The sequence below is a fragment of the Ovis aries genome, chromosome 3 (assembly GCF_016772045.2).
Source record: "Ovis aries strain OAR_USU_Benz2616 breed Rambouillet chromosome 3, ARS-UI_Ramb_v3.0, whole genome shotgun sequence".
Classification (NCBI taxonomy): Eukaryota; Metazoa; Chordata; class Mammalia; order Artiodactyla; family Bovidae; genus Ovis; species Ovis aries.
In genome coordinates, this window is record NC_056056.1 from 165341608 (window position 1) to 165359565 (window position 17958).

Genomic DNA, 17958 nt, shown 5'->3' on the forward strand with positions numbered 1-17958 from the left:
CCCATATTCAAATAACCCAAACATATTCAGACATAGACAAATAACACATGCGTGCAGACAAACATGTATGTACATTTACATAAAACCCAACTGTCCGTAGAGCTTATTATAAAGTTTAAGATGTTTTTAACTGAGATTTTCAAACTGACTTTATTTCAACTGAGTGTTTTCATTAATCACGTCTGTGTGTGTGTTCAGTCACTCAGTCATGTCTGACTCTTTGCAGCTCCATGGACTGTAACCCGCCAGGCTCCTCTGTCCATAAGATTTTCCAGGCAAGAATACTGGAATGGGTTGCCATTTCCTACTCCAGGGGATCTTCCTGACCCAGGGATCAAACCTGCATCTTTTGCATCTCCTGCATTGGTAGGTGGATTCTTTACCACTAGCACCACCTGGGAAGCCCCCTGTTAACAGCGTATTCACTACCAATAATTTGTATTACCCAGAAGATAGAGGACATGAGCTGTAAAACATCATAAATATCATAAAATGTTCTCATCATGTGGGAGAAAAGTAGGATGACCATGCCATTCAAGGAAAACCAAACAAAGGTCATAATTTAAACCAAATGAATGCAAATTTCCCATGTTCATTTTTATTTGGCCCCTATTTAATTCAACAAAAGTCACTGTTTATGTAGCTTTTCCTTTTTCCTTTCATCATATACACATGCCCTCACATCTTTGGCATGACGTTAAAAACAAAACAACACTAGCATTTATACTGTTATTTGCATATAAACCAGTTGGGTCATACAGTTTCCAAACGAATTCTTATACTTAGATATTTTCTAAATTTTACTTAGGTATGCTTGGAAGAGAAACAATAATATTTTATTCTTCTCTGTTTACATATTTATTATTGCCTGGAGAGTGAAAAATATATCTCTTTGTAGAAATACAATAAATTTTCATGGCTGTCCAAAACTTTCAGATTTAACATTGCCTTGTGGAAAAGTGAAAAGTAAATAGTAAAAAAGTGAATTTGTAGAATATTTATAGGATATTATTAATGCTGTTGAATAAAACTTTAAGGTTTTTGATTTTGCTTTGGCTTGAGAAACAACTTGAGCATTAAATGCATAAGTCTAGTAGATTTGGAGAACAAAATCAAAGGATGCAAGAAAAAGTAAAAGTGGAAGCATATTTAGAGTAAAACTTTTGTCTTCCATACAACTTTTCTCATGGCATCTTTAACATCCTTATTTCTTAGAGAGTAGATTAAAGGGTTCAGCATAGGCGTGAATAAAATGTAACATACTGAAGCCACTTTACGAAGTTCTGGGTTACTTGGTGGTGTGAGATACACAAAGGAGACAGTCCCATAAAGCAAACTTACAACCCCCAGGTGAGAGCTGCAAGTGGAGAAGGCTTTCTTCCTTCCTTCACTGGAGCGGATCTTTAAAACTGTGGACACAATATACATGTAAGAGACTACGATAACAACTATCGTGGGCAAAATAATAAGAATAGCCAAACTAAGTGACACCATCTTATTCATAAAGACATTGGAACAGGAGATCTTCTCAATTGGGTTTGAATCACAGTAGAAGTGATCGATAACTCGAGAGGCACAGAAAGACATTGAAAATGTTACACTGATTTGAAGGATGGAACTGACCCAGCCACAGAGATAAGAACCAGCCACCAGCTGGATACAGAGACTTCTTGACATGCGGACAGTATAGAGAAGCGGGTTGCAGATGGCAATGAAGCGGTCATAAGCCATGGCTGCTAAGACAAAGGCCTCTGTTACCATGAAAAGTGCATAAAGAAACAGCTGAGCCACACAACCTGCAAAGGATATGGTCTTTTTCTGAGACAGGATGTTGACCATGGCTTTGGGTACAATAACAGTGGAGTAGGAGAGGTCAATGATGGAGAGATTGCCTAGGAAGAAATACATTGGTGTGTTCAGCCGGGGATCAGTCACAATGATGCCAATCATGCTAAGGTTCCCCAGAAGGACCATCCAATAAACAATCAGGAAAAGTAGGAAAAGGAGACTGTGGAACTCTGGACGGACCCTGATGCCTACAAGAATGAAGTCAGTCACTTCTGAATGGTTGTCTCCTCCCTTGTCACCCATGGCAAACTTCTGCTTAAAGGCATAAGAGAAAGTCAGCAAAGTTTCTACTCTTTAGCTAATATCACAAATAACTCTTTGCATCTAAAAATACTTTATAATTGACATAATATTTTCATATCCATTATTCTAATTAAGCTTACACATATGGCAAAAGAAATATGAGAGAGAGTTTGAGTTGCCTGAGGTAACACAGCTGGTTAAAAATGGAATTTAGACTCAAGATGAAATATTTTGAAATCAAGTCTAGTGTTAATTTCAACACAACAGAGTTTATCAAATGAGATATTTTGTGAGATGTCATCTGTGATTTCAAAATTCTAAAATTTGATAAGCTTGTACTAAGAAAAAGATACTTCCATATATTTTATCATTAAATATTCACTTTTACATGTAATACTTTGCTTCAATTCAGTAATAAAAGATAAATGAAGGAAAAGAAGCTAAAAGTACATTCCAAGATAATATGAACTTTCTACACAAAAGAGCTCTTACAATTGCAAGTACATTACTAAAGAACTAAATTGCCTTACTTTGAGATCTTTTAAAATAAAATCAGTCTTCAACTTCTGGAACTAGTCTAATTTTATTTAAGTGAGAAAGTAAAATGTGAATGATACCTTTATATTTTTTATCCTGTGAAGTTTATTGACACTGGTTTTCTCTATATAAATCTGTCAAGACATTCACTTCATCTCAAACTTTTCCAAATGAGAGAAAGAACCAATCAAAAATGTTAATCTGTAAGAGAATATATTAAATAGCAAATTTTACTGAACTCATAATATGATGGTTAGAACTCAGTAGTTTTGAGAACGAAAGTATTAATTTCCTGGAAGCATCCAAATTAACTTATTTGAATTTGGGTGACCTGTTAAACAATCAAGACAATTTTTGTTCATTTTAAATATTTCTATTATTTTTCTATGAAACAATGCACTCATTGTCAATTAAGTTGTCTAGCAATTAAGGATAACCTTACACATCTTTTCTTCTTGATGATACCTAAACCAACTGTCATTTATCCTTTCGAAGACTGGTATGAATAATAAAAGCCAGCAAATGATCCACAAAATATTTTTACCAAAATTAAAATGAATGTATACTAACGATCAAAACCTTAGAAAATATGCTGAGTTTCATTTTGAATCTCAAGATTCCCTCAATTGTAAGAGCTTTTATTTTGTGTTTTTTATGGTCCACAAAAAATTCCCTGGATCCTGAAACCTTCATGACTTTCTCTGCTTCTTTCATTTGTTGCTTTTCCCAATAACTTTCTCAAAAAAAAAAAAAAAAAGGGAATTCCCTGGTGGTCCAGTGGTTAAGAGTCCATGCTTTCATTGCCAAGGGCCCAAGTTTGATCCCTGGTTGGAGAACTAAGATCCCACAAGCCACACGGTGCATGGCCAAAAAAAAAGCCATGAAATTAATTCATGGGTAAATGGCTGAACAAAATAATAGTATTCTCAGTCACTAGCCTCACTCTACTGCCAAACTACATGTGTGAAACCCATTCAAATAATTTTAATTTGGTTTTAATAGGCTATGACATAACAAATTAAATTAAGTTTAAAGGTTAACATTCATGAAGATGGTTATATTTTATTTTAGAACTAATAGAATGACTCTTTTAAGACATAAAGCTGAATGGAACATTTTCAAGCATAGGTCACCATGTGTTGGTTTGCAGTCAAAAAAAGGACTCAGAAAAGTACCTTTGAAACATTCTAAAATTATTTTACATATAACTTCTTTCTGCAAAGAGTCACATGATTAATAAATCTTACACTTTGCTCCTGTTTAAAAAGGAGGCAAAGAGGAAGAAGAAGGAGTAGAAGATGGAGAAAGAGAAGAAACTTTGTTCTTAGGCCAAGTCAAATGTTACATTTTTGATGCTATATCAATAAAAGTAATATATTAATATTTCAAGGATAACCTAACCTAGGATAATAGAGTAGAGTAATATCATATATATCACCTTTGTACAAAATTATAGGATATGGACTATGAAAAGATTCACCTCTATTCATAGAAGAATTATAAAGAGCTCATAATAGGCTAGAAATAATCAAATTAGAGAAAATAGAGGATTTTTATAATTTTGGATTCTAAGAAATGCAACGAGATAAAAAGATAATAGAATACACATCATTAGTAATATATTTTAAATATCAGTTATCATACCACCAGTCTGATTTAACCATGATCTTCCTTCAAGCATTGGAATATGAATTATCAAGGTTCACTTTCATCTTGATAATCTTTCACTCATGGCATATTTTGAAATTCAAGAAAAATATATTTTAATCATATAGAAAATGTTCTTGTATGCCTTATTATGTGACTAAAATAGGCATGCTTTTTCTATAATTATTCTTACCTGAATGTATATTTCTATCTTGTAAACTTTGTCATGTAAAACTGCACAGATCCAAATTCTTTTTATTTCAGTCTAGGAAAAAAGATGTAATTGAAAAATAAAAACTCTCAAAGACAATATCAAAATTAATCTCAAGTATTGTTTACTCCCCAGTAAAATGACAACCCTCTTAAGCATGGCATGACCATGTTCTTCATTAGTGGTATTGCCTATAGGTCCAAAATTTTCCATTACCTATTATTAAAGTTTGCTCTTTCTTTAATACAGTCTTGTTTGAAAACCTGTATCTGTCTTCATGAACACTGAGTGAAGATGATGGACTAGGACTCTCTTTAGTTCTCTTAGATAAGTATGGATATTTTGCTACCAAAATTGAAATAGGTGACAATGAATCTATGAAATCAAACTGCATGAAAATCTCTTGCCTCCATACTGACATGCTTCACAGGCCTTAGAGTGAAGATGGGAGCAAAATGGAAATTTAAGACAAGCAACTAGACTCCCTGGTCCCTGATGAGCTACACAAATAGTAGCAGCCAGAATCCATGGTAGTCAAAGCTTTTTCCAGTCCCATGAAACTATTTCAGAGAATTGCAGCAGAAAGTTTTTCAGAATTTTGGAGGAAGAAGTCCCTCTGAGAGGGGACTGAAAAATCAGTCAATTATAATTTTGTAACAAGGACAAACTCCAGAACCATCCCATGAGGACTACACAAGGAACACTCAGAGTGATTTCTTCACTTATAGAATACTCTTGGGACTAAGTTATTTTGGACAAGACTTCTTATTAGAAAGTTTTTTCTTTAAAGTTTACTTCTCTGTAGCAAAGTTCTACTCACTTGACTATCAGAGCTTCTTTCCAAAATTCTTCTCCTGAATCAATACTCAGTATCTTTGTTTGACCCTCTAAATATCATCCTTTTAAAATGTAACTAGGCAAATGCATTATTGTCGCATACTCTTCTCATCTCTGGATGCAATGTCCTTATTTTCAATTAGGATCTGCTTTCAGCAGCAACTGAATTATTTTTATAATACCTTGCTAGTGTCCCTTGCTTTTTCCCTTGATCCAGCAGATGTTGGCAATTTGATCTCTGGTTCCTCTGCCTTTTCTAAAACCAGCTTGAACATCTGGAAGTTCACGTTTCATGTATTGCTGAAGCCTGGCTTGGAGAATTTTGAGCATTACTTTACTAGCATGTAAGATGAGTGCAATTGTGCGGTAGTTTGAGCATTCTTTGGCATTGCCTTTCTTTGGGATTGGAATGAAAGCTGACCTTTTCCAGTCCTGTGGCCACTGCTGAGTTTTCCAAATTTGCTGGCATATTGAGTGCAGCACTTTGACAGCATCATCTTTCAGGATTTGAAACAGCTCAACAGGAATTCCATCACCTTCACTAGCTTTGTTCATAGTGATACTTTCTAAGGCCCACTTGACTTCACATTCCAACAATGGAAACAGTGTCAGACTTTATTTTGGGGGGCTCCAAAATCACTGAAGATGGTGATTGCAGCCATGAAATTAAAAGACGCTTACTCCTTGGAAGAAAAGTTATGAGCAACCTAGATAGCATATTCAAAACCAGAGACATTACTTTGCCAACAAAGGTCCATCTAGTCAAGGCTATGGTTTTTCCTGTGGTCATGTATGGATGTGAGAGTTGGACTGTGAAGAAGGCTGAGCACCAAATAATTGATGCTTTTGAACTGTGGTGTTGGAGAAGACTCTTGCAAGTCCCTTGGACTGCAAGGATATCCAACCAGTCCATTCTGAATGAGATCAACTTTGGGATTTCTTTGGAAGGAATGATACTAAAGCTGAAACTCCAGTACTTTGGCCACCTCATGTGAAGAGTTGACTCATTGGAAAAGACTCTGATGCTGGGAGGGATTGGGGGCAAGAGGAGAAGGGAACAACAGAGGATGAGATGGCTGAATGGCATCACTGACTCGATTGACATGAGTCTGAGTGAACTCCGGGAGTTGGTGATGGACAGGAAGGCCTGGTGTGCTGCAATTCACGGGGTCGCAAGGAATCGGACACGACTGAGTGACTGAACTGAACTGAGCGTCTCTTGCAAAAATCCCATTGCCAATATTTGATATCGCCTAGATGTAATCTACCACCTTGAAATATCACTGCCTAATTACTTGTGATATATACTTCTTTTAAGGCATATGACTGAAAGTTGCTTTACATATTTCATCTTATTAATCTTATAGTCAAAAAACGCTTTTGTTTTTAGTTCATTGAATTCATGTATTTTTTATTCTAAAAATTATTTTTGGAGTAACTTGAAACAACAGCTGTGACAAAATAATTTATTGAAAACTCAAATTATGTCAAGCATTTTTCTAAGCACTTTCATATAAACTGCATATTTTGAACTTCAAAACAATTTTACCTACTAGCTTCAACCTCTTGTGTACTATTTTATCGTTATAGAGATATCATAGAGTAATAGAAATAAAAACAATAAACTAATGAGACCTAATTAAACTTACAAACTTTTGCACAGCAAAGTAAACTATAAACAAGACAAAAAGACTACCCTCAGAATGGGAGGAAATAATTGGAAATGAAACCACCAACAAAGGATTAATCTCCAAAATATACAAGCAGAAGAGCAACCCAATCAAAAAGTGGGCAAAAGACCTAAACAGACATTTCTCCAAAGAAGACATAGAGATGGCTAATAAACATACAAAAAGATGCAGAACATCGCTCACTGTTAGAGAAATTCAAATTAAAACTACAATGAGGTATCACCTCACACCAATCAAAATGGCCATCGTCAAAAATCTACAAATAATAAATGCTGGAGAGGGTGTAAAGAAAAGGGAAGTCTCTGGCACTATTGGTGGGGATGTAAATTAATACAGCCACTATGGAGAACAGTATGGAGATGCCTTTAAAAACTAGGGTCATATGGTAGTTTTATTCCTAGTTTTTTAAGGGATCTCCATACTGTTCTCCTATGACTGGGCATTACCATTCCTTTCTTCAAGTATGTCTGTTTTTCTAAGCAGCACACATTTGTAAATGCCTGCTTGAATATGTTAGGTACCCAAAAAAAGATCTTCAGATAACAGAAAGGATAACATTAGCTTTAAAAGAAAAATATTTCTGTTTTATATATTTAAGACTGAAATCTGATGTGACCAAAAAAACACAAAACAAAACAAAACCCTGAATTAACATAAAATAACAAAATGGAGACTTTGAAATGGCATAAACACTATCTCTGGCACATAGACATTCATCAAATATTTATGTAATTAAAGACCCCCCCCCAAATATATTGAGATTATGCAACTTGAACCACATCTGATGCAAAAAAGAAAAGTAAAAGAAAACTAATGATAAAAATGATATAACCAATAAATAAAATTAATAAATAGGCAAAGTTGAATTAAAAACCTATGCTGTAGGTTCTACCCTTAAATAGTAAAGAATAGTGTTTATATAGATATATACAGAAACATTAATGTTAACCATAGTATCTCTGGGAAATAAATTTATTTGTATATGTGCTTTATGAGTTTGAATAGGAATGGCTTTGACCCAAGATGCTATTCATTTAATAGCATTACAGTTAAAAGTAGTAATCATTTTAAAAGCTCAAAAAAAGTCACAGACTTAGACCTGCCTTGGAGGACTTGCCATGATATTACCTATAGGTAAATGTACATCTGTGGATGAAAATAAAGGAATGGTATAGGACGCTAGTGTAATGGGTATTTTAGCTGAAAGTACACACTAGATAAATACCACATATCAAAGTATATTATACCATGAGGTAAAATTCACAAAAGAGTCGGTGAATACCATTCTCATAATTTATAACACAGCACATATATATAGAGTTCGCTGAAGAGAAGACTCCTGCAGTAGTAGAATATAACCAAGCTTTAATCTCTCCTTGTCTCAGAACTCTTCTCTCCCATCTTGTGCATGTTTCATAACATTTCATAATGAAGGGCAGGAAAGGGAAAGAACAAAATTCTTACTTGATTGATATGATTCATTTAATACTATTACAATTAAAAAGTACTAATTGTGTAAAAAGCTTATGAAAGTTGTAGACTTAGACCCACCTTGTAAGGGCTATGATGAGCTACCTAATTGTTCACATGCCAGGTTGCTTGCTTGACTAGTCTCTCAGTTGTGTCTGACTCTTTGCAACCCCATGGATTTTAGCCTGCCAGGCAATTTCCAGGCAAGAATACTGGAGTGGGTTGTCATTTCCTCCTCCATGGGATCTTCCAAACCCAGGGATCAAACCCACATCTCCTGTCTCTTGCATTGCAGGTGGATTTTTACCCACTGAGCCTGGGAAATGCCAAGTAAATCTTGGAAAAAATGACTATTTCACTAAGAGTTTTTATAAGTTTTTCAGGAATGCTTTCCAATTCCTTGTGTTTCTCTCACTGAGGATAATTACTTTAAATTTTTACTAGTTATTTAGTCTGGCCTCAAACCATTCAATATCACGGTAATCCAAGTCTATTCCCCAACCACTAATGCTGGAGAAGCTGAAGTTGAACTGTTCTATGAAGACCTACAAGACCTGTTAGAATTAACACCCAAAAAGATGTCCTTCTCATTAGAGGGGACTGGAATGCAAAAGTAGGAAGTCAAGAAGCACCTGGAGTAACAGGCAAATTTGGCCTCAGAGTACAGAATGAAGCAGGGCAAAGGCTAATAGAATTTTGCCATGAGAACACACTGGTCATAGCAAACACTCTTTTCCAACAACACAAGAGAAGACTCTGCACATGGACATCACCAGATGGCCAACACCAAAATCAGATTGATTATATTCTTTGTAGCCAAAGATGGAGAAGCTCTATACAGTCAGTAAAAACAAGACCAGGAGCTGACTGTGGCTCTTTATTGCCAAATTCAGACTGAAATTGAAGAAAGTGGGAAAACCACTAAACCATTCAGGTATGACCTAAATCAAATCCCATATGATTATACAGTGGAAGTGAGAAATAGAATTAAGGGACTAGATCTGATAGAGTGCCTCATGAACTATGGACAGAGGTTCATGACATTGTACAGGAGACAGGGAAAAGATCATCACCGAGAAAAACAAATGCAAAAAAGCAAAATGGCTATCTGATGAGGCCCTACAAATACCTCCGAAAAGGACAGAAGTGAAAAGTAAAGGAGAAAAGAAAAGATATACCCATTTGAATGCAGAGTTCCAAAGAATGGCAAGGAGAAATAAGAAAGTGATCAATGCAAATAAATAGAGGAAACTATTATGGGAAAGATGAGAATGGGAAACATTAGAGATCTCTTCGAAAAAATTAGAGACACCAAGGGAAAATTTCATGCAAAGATGGGCTCAATAAAGGACAGAAATGGTATGGACCTAACACAAGCAGAAGATATTAAGAAGAGGTGGCAAGAAGACACAGAAGAACTGTACAAAAATGATCTTCATGACCAAGATAATCACGATGGTGTGATCACTCACCTAGAGCCAGACATCCTGGAATGTGAAGTCAAGTAGCCTTAGAAAGCATCACTACGAACAAAGCTAGTGGAGGTGATGGAATTCCAGTTGAACTAGTTCAAATCCTGAAAGATGATGCTGTGAAAGTGCTGCACTCAATATGCCAGCACATTTGCAAAACTCAGAAGTGGCCACAGGACTGGAAAAGGTCAGTTTTCATTCCAATCCCAAAGAAAGGCAATGCCAAAGAATGCTCCAACTACTGCACAATTGCAGTCATCTCAAACGCTAGTAAAGTAATGCTCAAAATTCTCCAAGCCAGGCTTCAGCAATACATGAACCGTGAACTTCCAGATGTTCAAGCTGGTTTTAAAAAAGGCAGAGGAACCAGAGATCAAATTGCCAACATCCCCTGGATCATGGGAAAAGCAAGAGAGTTCCAGAAAAACATCTATTTCTGCTGTATTGACTATGCCGAAGCCTATGACTGTGGGGATCACAATACACTATGAAAAATTCTGAAAGAGATGGAAATACTAGGCCACCTGACCTGCCTCTTGAGAAACCTATATGCAGGTCAGGAAGCAACAGTTAGAACTGGACATGGAACAACAGACTGGTTCCAAATAGGAAAAGGAGTACGTCAAGGCTGTATATTGTCACCCTACTTATTTAACTTCTATGCAGAGTACATCATGAGATATGCTGGGCTGGAAGAAGCACAAGCTGGAATCAAGATTGCTTGGAGAAATATCAATAACCTCAGCTATGCAGATGACAGTACCCTTATGGCAGAAAGTGAAAAAGAACTGAAGTGCCTCTTGATTAAAGTGAAAGAGGAGAGTGAAAAAGTTGGCTTAAAGCTCAACACTGAGAAAACTAAGATTATGGCATCCAGTCCCATCACTTCATGGCAAATGGTGGGGACACAGTGGCTGACTTTATTATTTTGGGCTCCAAAATCACTGCAGATGGTGACAACAGCCATGAAATTAAAAGACACTTACTCTTTGGAAGGAAAGTTATGACCAACCTAGGCAGCATATTAAAAAGCAGAGACATTACTTTGTCAACAAAGGTCCGTCTACTCAAGGCTATCGTTTTTCCAGTAGTCATGTATGGATGTGAGAGTTGGACTATAAAGAAAGTTAAACACTGACAAAAATTGTTGCTTTTGAACTGTTGTGTTGGAAAAGACTCTTTAAAGTCCCTTGGACTACAAGAAGATCCAACCAGTCCATCCTAAAGGAGATCAGTCCTGGGTCTTCATTGGAAGGACTGATGTTGAAGCTGAAACTCCAATACTTTGGCCACCTGATGCAAAGAATTTACTCATTTGAAAAGACCCTGATACTGGGAAAGGTTGAGGGAACGAGGAGAGGGAGACAACAGAGGATGAGATGGTTGGATGGCATCATCAACTCAACAGACATGAGTTTGGGTAAACTCTGGGAGTTGGTGATGGACAGAGAGGCCTGGTGTGCTGTGGTTCATGGGGTGCAAAGAGTTAGACACAACTGAGCAACTGAACTGAACTGAACTAGTCTTGTCTCAACTCTTGGAAATCCTATGATATCACCATCCTCTCTCCACTGAGATCTGTGACCGCTCTCCCCAAGAAGCCATAGTGAACATCATCTTAGAAAAGGTGTATAACTCATGTCTAGTCTACAAGAAAAGCTCACACATCAGTTCACTTCAGTTCAGTCACTCAGTCATGTCTGACTCTGTGCGACTCCATGAATCGCAGCGTGCCAGGCCTCCCTGTCCATCACCAACTCCCAGAGTTCACCCAGACTCACGTCCATTGAGTCAGTGATGCCATCCAGCCATCTCATCCTCTGTCATCCCCGTTTCCTCCTGCCCTCAATCCCTCCCAGCATCAGAGTCTTTTCCAATGAGTCAGCTCTTCGCATGAGGTGGCCAAAGTACTGGACTTTCAGCTTCAGCATCATTCCTTCCAAAAGAAATCCCAGGGCTGATCTCCTTCAGAATGGACTGGTTGGATCTCCTTGCAGTCCAAGGGACTCTCAAGAGTCTTCTCCAACACCACAGTTTAAAAGCATCAATTATTTGGTGCTCAGTTTTTTTCACAGTCCAACTCTCACATCCATACATGACCACAGGAAAAACCATAGCCTTGAAGAGACGGAACTTTGTGGGCAAAGTAATGTCTCTGCTTTTGAATATGCTATCTATGTTGGTCGTAACTTTTCTTCCAAGGAGTAAGCATCTTTTAATTTCATGGCTGCAGTCACCATCTGCAGTGATTTTGGAGCCCAAAAAAATAAAGTCTGACACTGTTTTTACTGTTTCCCCATCTACTCCCCATGAAGTGATGGGACCCAATGCCATGATCTTCATTTTCTGAATGTTGAGCTTTAAGCCAACTTTTTCACTCTCCTCTTTTACTTTCATCCAGAGGCTTCTTAGTTCTTCTTCACTTTCTGCCATAAGTGTGGTGTCATCTGCATACCTGAAGTTATTGATATTTCTCCAAGCAATCTTGGTTTCATCTTGTGCTTCTTCCAGCCCAGCGTTTCTCATGATGTACTCTGCATATAAGTTAAATAAGAAGGGTGACAATATACAGCCTTGATGTACTCCTTTTCCTATTTGGAACCAGTCTGTTGTTCCATGTCCAGTTCTAACTGTTGCCTCCTAACCTGCATACAGGTTTCTCAAGAGGCAGGTCAGGTTGTCTGGTATTCCCATCTCTTTCAGAATTTTCCACAGTTTATTGTGATCCACACAGTCAAAGGCTTCGGCATAGTCAATACAACAGAAATAGATGTTTTCCTAGAACTCTCTTGCTTTTTCCATGATCCAGAGGATGTTGGCAATTTGATCTCTGGTTCCTCTGCCTTTTGAACATCTGGAAGTTCACGGTTCACGTATTGCTGAAGCCTGGCTTGGAGAATTTTGAGCATTACTTTACTAGCGTGTGAGATGATTGCAATTGTGCAGTAGATTGAGCATTCTTTGGCATTGCCTTTCTTTGGAATTGGAATGAAAACTGACCTTTTCCAGTCCTGTGGCCACTTCTGAGTTTTACAGATGTGCTGGCATATTGAGTGCAGCAATTTCACAGCATCATCTTTCAGGATTTGAAAGAGCTCAACAGGAATTCCATCACCTCCATTAGCTTTGTTCGTAGTGATGCTTTCTAAGGCCCACTTGACTTCACATTCCAGGATGTCTGGCTCTAGGTGAGTGATCACACCATCGTGATTATCTTGGTTGTGAAAATCTTTTTTGTACAGTTCTTCTGTGTCTTCTTGCCACTTCTTAATATCTTCTGCTTGTGTTAGGTCCATACCATTTCTGTCCTTTATTGAGCCTATCTTTGCATGAAATTTTCCCTTGGTATCTCTAATTTTCTTAAAGAGATCTCTAGTCTTTCCCATTCTGTTGTTGTCCTCTATTTCCTTGCATTGATCATTGAGGAAGGCTTTCTTATCTCTTCTTGCTATTCTTTGGAACTCTGCATTCAGATGCTTATATCTTTCCTCTTCTCCTTTGCTTTTCGTTTCTCTTCTTTTCACAGCTATTTGTAAGGCCTCCTCAGACAGCCGTTTTGCTTTTTTGCATTTCTTTTCCATGGGGATGGTCTTGATCCCTGTCTCCTGTACAATGACATGAACCTCATTCCATAGTTCATCAGGCACTCTATCTATCAGATCTAGTCCCTTAAATCTATTTCTCACTTCCACTGTATAATCATAAGGGATTTGATTTAGATCATACCTGAATGGTCTAGTGGTTTTCCCCACTTTCTTCAATTTCAGTCTGAATTTGGCAATAAGGAGTTCATGATCTGAGCCACAGTCAGCTCCTGGTCTTGTTTTTGCTGACTGTATAGAGCTTCTCCATCTTTGGCTGCAAAGAATATAATCAATCTGATTTCCGTGTTGACCATCTTGTGATGTCCATGTGTAGAGTCTTCTCTTGTGTTGTTGGAAGAGGGTGTTTGCTATGACCAGTGCATTTTCTTGGCAAAGCTCTATTAGTCTTTGCCCTGCTTCATTCTAGATTCCAAAGGCAAATTTGCCTGTTACTCCAGGTGCTTCTTGACTTCCTACTTTTGCATTCCAGTCCCCTCTAATGAAAAGGACATCTTTTATGGGTGTTAGTTCTAAAAGGTCTTGTAGGTCTTCATAGAACTGTTCAACTTCAACTTCTTCAGCATTACTGGTTGGGGCATAGACTTGGATTACTGTATTATTTAATGGTTTGCCTTGGAAACAAACAGAGATCATTCTGTCATTTTGGGATTGCATCCAAGTACTGCATTTCGGACTCTTTTGTTGACCATTTCTCTACTCCATTTTTCTACTCCATTTCTTCTACGGGATTCCTGCCTGCAGTAGTAGACATAATGGTCATCTGAGTTAAATTCACCCATTCCTGTCCATTTTAGTTCACTGATTCCTAGAATGTCGACGTTCACTCTTGCCATCTCCTGTCTGACCTCTTGCAATTTGCCTTGATTCATGGACCTGACATCCCAGGTCCGTATGCAATATTGCTCTTTACACATCTTGCCCTGAAAATTTGGAGGCAAAAGCTGCCCATTCAGTGACATCTGTTCCTCTACCACAAAGTGTTTAGCCTACTAATTTCTTGCCCTTTTAATTTCTTGCCCTTTTAAAGGGTGTATTTCTTGCCATTTTAAATGGTGGAGTCAGAAACCTGTACACTATATCCCACTCATGTGAGGAGACACATATTATGCTCTCCAAGCCAACAGGACCAAACTGCAATCTTGACTTCAGCTTACAACAGAAGTATATCACACTTCAGATCCTTGTGGACCAAGAGAGAGGTGCACTACACAACAGCTTTCCTCTACTTCCTTCTAAATCCTCTAGACTATTTTATATACTTACCGCAAATGAGAGGTTAGGGGTTGTGTTAGTAAGTTTTTAGGCACCTCCTTTTTTAGGTTTGCAGCACGTGCTAGAACTGCCCTTGGAATATAATGTTCTAATGGTATTTCACCTGAAAGTCAATTTCTACATTCTATAACACTGGTTATATTAATACATATATGTTCTTTGTATAATTCATGAAATTAATAATCTTACAAAAAGACAGCATACAGAAAGGGAGCAAATATTTGCAAATGATGCAACTGACAAGGCCTTGATTTCCAAAATATAAAAACAACTCATATAACTCAACAATAAAACCAAACAGCCCAATTGAAAAATAGGCAGAAGATCTTAATAGACGTTTCATCAAAGAATATAAACAGATGGCCAATAGACATGTGAAAAGATGTTCAACATTACTAATTATTAGAGAAATGTAAATTGAAACTACAGTGAAGCAAAGTCACACTACAGCAAAGTGAAATTACAGTGAAGTACTATCTCACATTCTGACTGACACCAGTTAGAATGGCCATCATTAAAAAGTTTGTTGTTGTTCAGTCTCTAAGACATGTCCAACTCTTGGCAACCCCACAGACTGCAGCACTCCAGGCTTCCCTGTCCTGTACTATCTCCTGGATTTCACTCAAACTCATGTCCATTGAGTGGGTGATATCCAACCATCTCATCCTCTGTCATCCCCATCTCCTCCCACCTTCAATCTTTCCGAGCATTAGGGGTTTTTTTCCAATAAGTTGGCTTTTTGCATCAGGTGGCCAAAGTATTGGAGCTTCAGCTTCCACATTGGTCCGTTCAATGAATATTCAGGGTTGATTTCCTTTAGGATTGACTTGCCTGATTTCCTTGAAGTCCAAGGAACTCTCAAGAGTCTTCTCCAGCACCACAGTTCAAAAGCATCAATTCTTCAGTGCTCAGTCTTCTTTATCTTTCAACTCTCACATCCATATGTGACTACTGGAAAACCATAGCTTTGACTATGGACCTTTGTTAGCAAAGTGATGTCTCTGCTTTTTAATATACTCTCTAGGTTTGTCGTAGTTTTCCTTCCAAGGAGCAAGCATCTTTTCCTCTGTCATCCCCTTCTCCTCCCGCCTTCAATCTTTCCCAACATCGGGGTCTTTTCATATGATTCAGCTCTTTGCATCAGGTGATGAAAGTACTAGAGTTTCATCTTCAACATCAGTCCTTCCAATGAACATTCTGGACTGATCTCTTTTAGGATGGACTGGTTGGATCTCCTTGCAGTCCAGGGACTCTCAAGAGTCTTCTTCAACACTACAATTCAAAAGCATCAGTTCTTCAGTGCTCAGCTTTCTTTATAGTCCAACTCTCACATCCATACATGACTACTGAAAAAGCCATAGCTTTGACTAGATGAACCTTTGTTGGCAAAGTGATGTCTCTGCTTTTTTATATATTGTCTAGCTTTTGAACTGTGACGTTGGAGGAGACTCTTAAGAGTCCTTTGGATGGCAAGGAGGTCCAAACAGTCCATCCTAAAGGAGATCAGTCCTGAGTGTTCATTGGAAGGATGATGCTGAAGCTGAAACTCCAATATTTTGGCCACCTGATGCGAAGAGCTGACTCATTTGAAAAGACCCTGATGCTGGGAAAGATTGAAGGCAGGAGAAGGGAACGACAGAGGATGAGATGGTTGGATGGCATCACCGACTCAATGGATATGAGTTTGGGTAAACTCTGGTGATGGACAGGTGATGGACAGGGAGGCCTGGCATGCTGTGGTCCATGGGGTCACAAAGAGTCAGACATGACTGAGAGACTGAACTGAACTGAGATTGGTCATAACTTTTCTTCCAAAGAACAAACATCTTTTAATTTCATGGCTGCAATCACCATCTGCAGTGGTTTTGGAGCCTAAGAAAATAAAGTCTCAGTATACTGTTTCCATTGTTTCCCCATCTATTTGCCATGAAGTGATGGGACCAGATGCCATGACCTTAGTTTTTGAATGTTGAGTTTTAAGCCAACATTTTCACTCTCCTCTTTCACTTTCATCAAGAGGCACTTTAGCTCTTCTTCACTTTCTGCCATAAGGGTGGTGTCATCTGCATATCTGCGATTATTGATATTTCTCCCAACAATCTTGATTCCAGCTTGTGCTTCATCCAGCCGAACATTTCATGTGATATACTCTGCACATAAGTAAAATAAGCAGGATGACGATATACAGCCTTGACATATTCCTTTCCCTATTTGGAACCAGTCTGTTGTTCCATGTCCAGTTCTAACTGTAGCTTCCTGACCTGCATACAGATTTCTCAGAAGGCAGGTAAGGTGGTCTAGTATTCCCATCTCTTTCAGAATTTTTTACAGTTTATTGTGATCCCCACAGTCAAAGGCTTTGGCATAGTCAATAAAGCAGAAATAGATGTTTTTATGGAACTCTCTTGCTTTTTCAATGATCCAGTGGGTGTTAGCAATTTGATTTCTGGTTTGTCTGCCTTTTCTAAAACCAGCTTGAACATCAGGAAGTTCACAGTTCACATATCGCTGAAGCCTGGCTTGGAGAATTTTGAGCATTACTTTACTTACATGTGAGATGAGTGCAATTGTTTAGTAGATTGAGCATTCTTTGGCATTGCCTTTCTTTGGAATTGGAATGAAAACTGACCTTTTCCAGTCCTGTGGCCACTGTTGGATTTTCCAAGTTTGTTGACATACTGAATGCAGCACTTTGGCAGCATCATCTTTCAGGATTTGAACTAGCTCAACTGGAATGCCATCACCTCCACTAGCTTTCTGCATAGTGATGCTTCCTAAGAGCCCACTTGACTTTGCATTCCAGGATATCTGGCTCTAGGTGAGTGATCGCACCATCATGATTATCTGGGTCATGAAAATCTTTTCTGTATAGTTCTTCATAATAAAGGACAGAAATGATATGGACCTAACAGAAGCATAAGATATTAAGAAGAGGTGGCAAGAATACATAGAACTATACACAGACGAACTTGGCTGTATAGCAGAAATTAAATACAACTATGTTTCAATTTAAAAATAAAATTAAATTAATTATACTTCAATTTAAAAATTTAAAAAGTGAAGAGTTAATAGGGTAGCAGAGATGTGCCTGCAAACGGGTCTCTCTGCTCAGGCTTAGCATCCTT

The 17958-nt window shown here is 37.9% G+C and overlaps 1 protein-coding gene across 1 annotated transcript; it reads right to left on the bottom strand.

Annotated features, from left to right (window-relative positions):
• Positions 1-1149: 1149 nt before the first annotated feature.
• LOC101120067 (olfactory receptor 9K2-like) lies at positions 1150-2091 on the bottom strand. Its single transcript, XM_004006622.3, has one exon. It carries the CDS (start codon positions 2089-2091, stop codon positions 1150-1152), a length of 942 nt encoding a protein of 313 aa, XP_004006671.1.
• Between the last annotated feature and the right edge of the window lie 15867 nt (positions 2092-17958).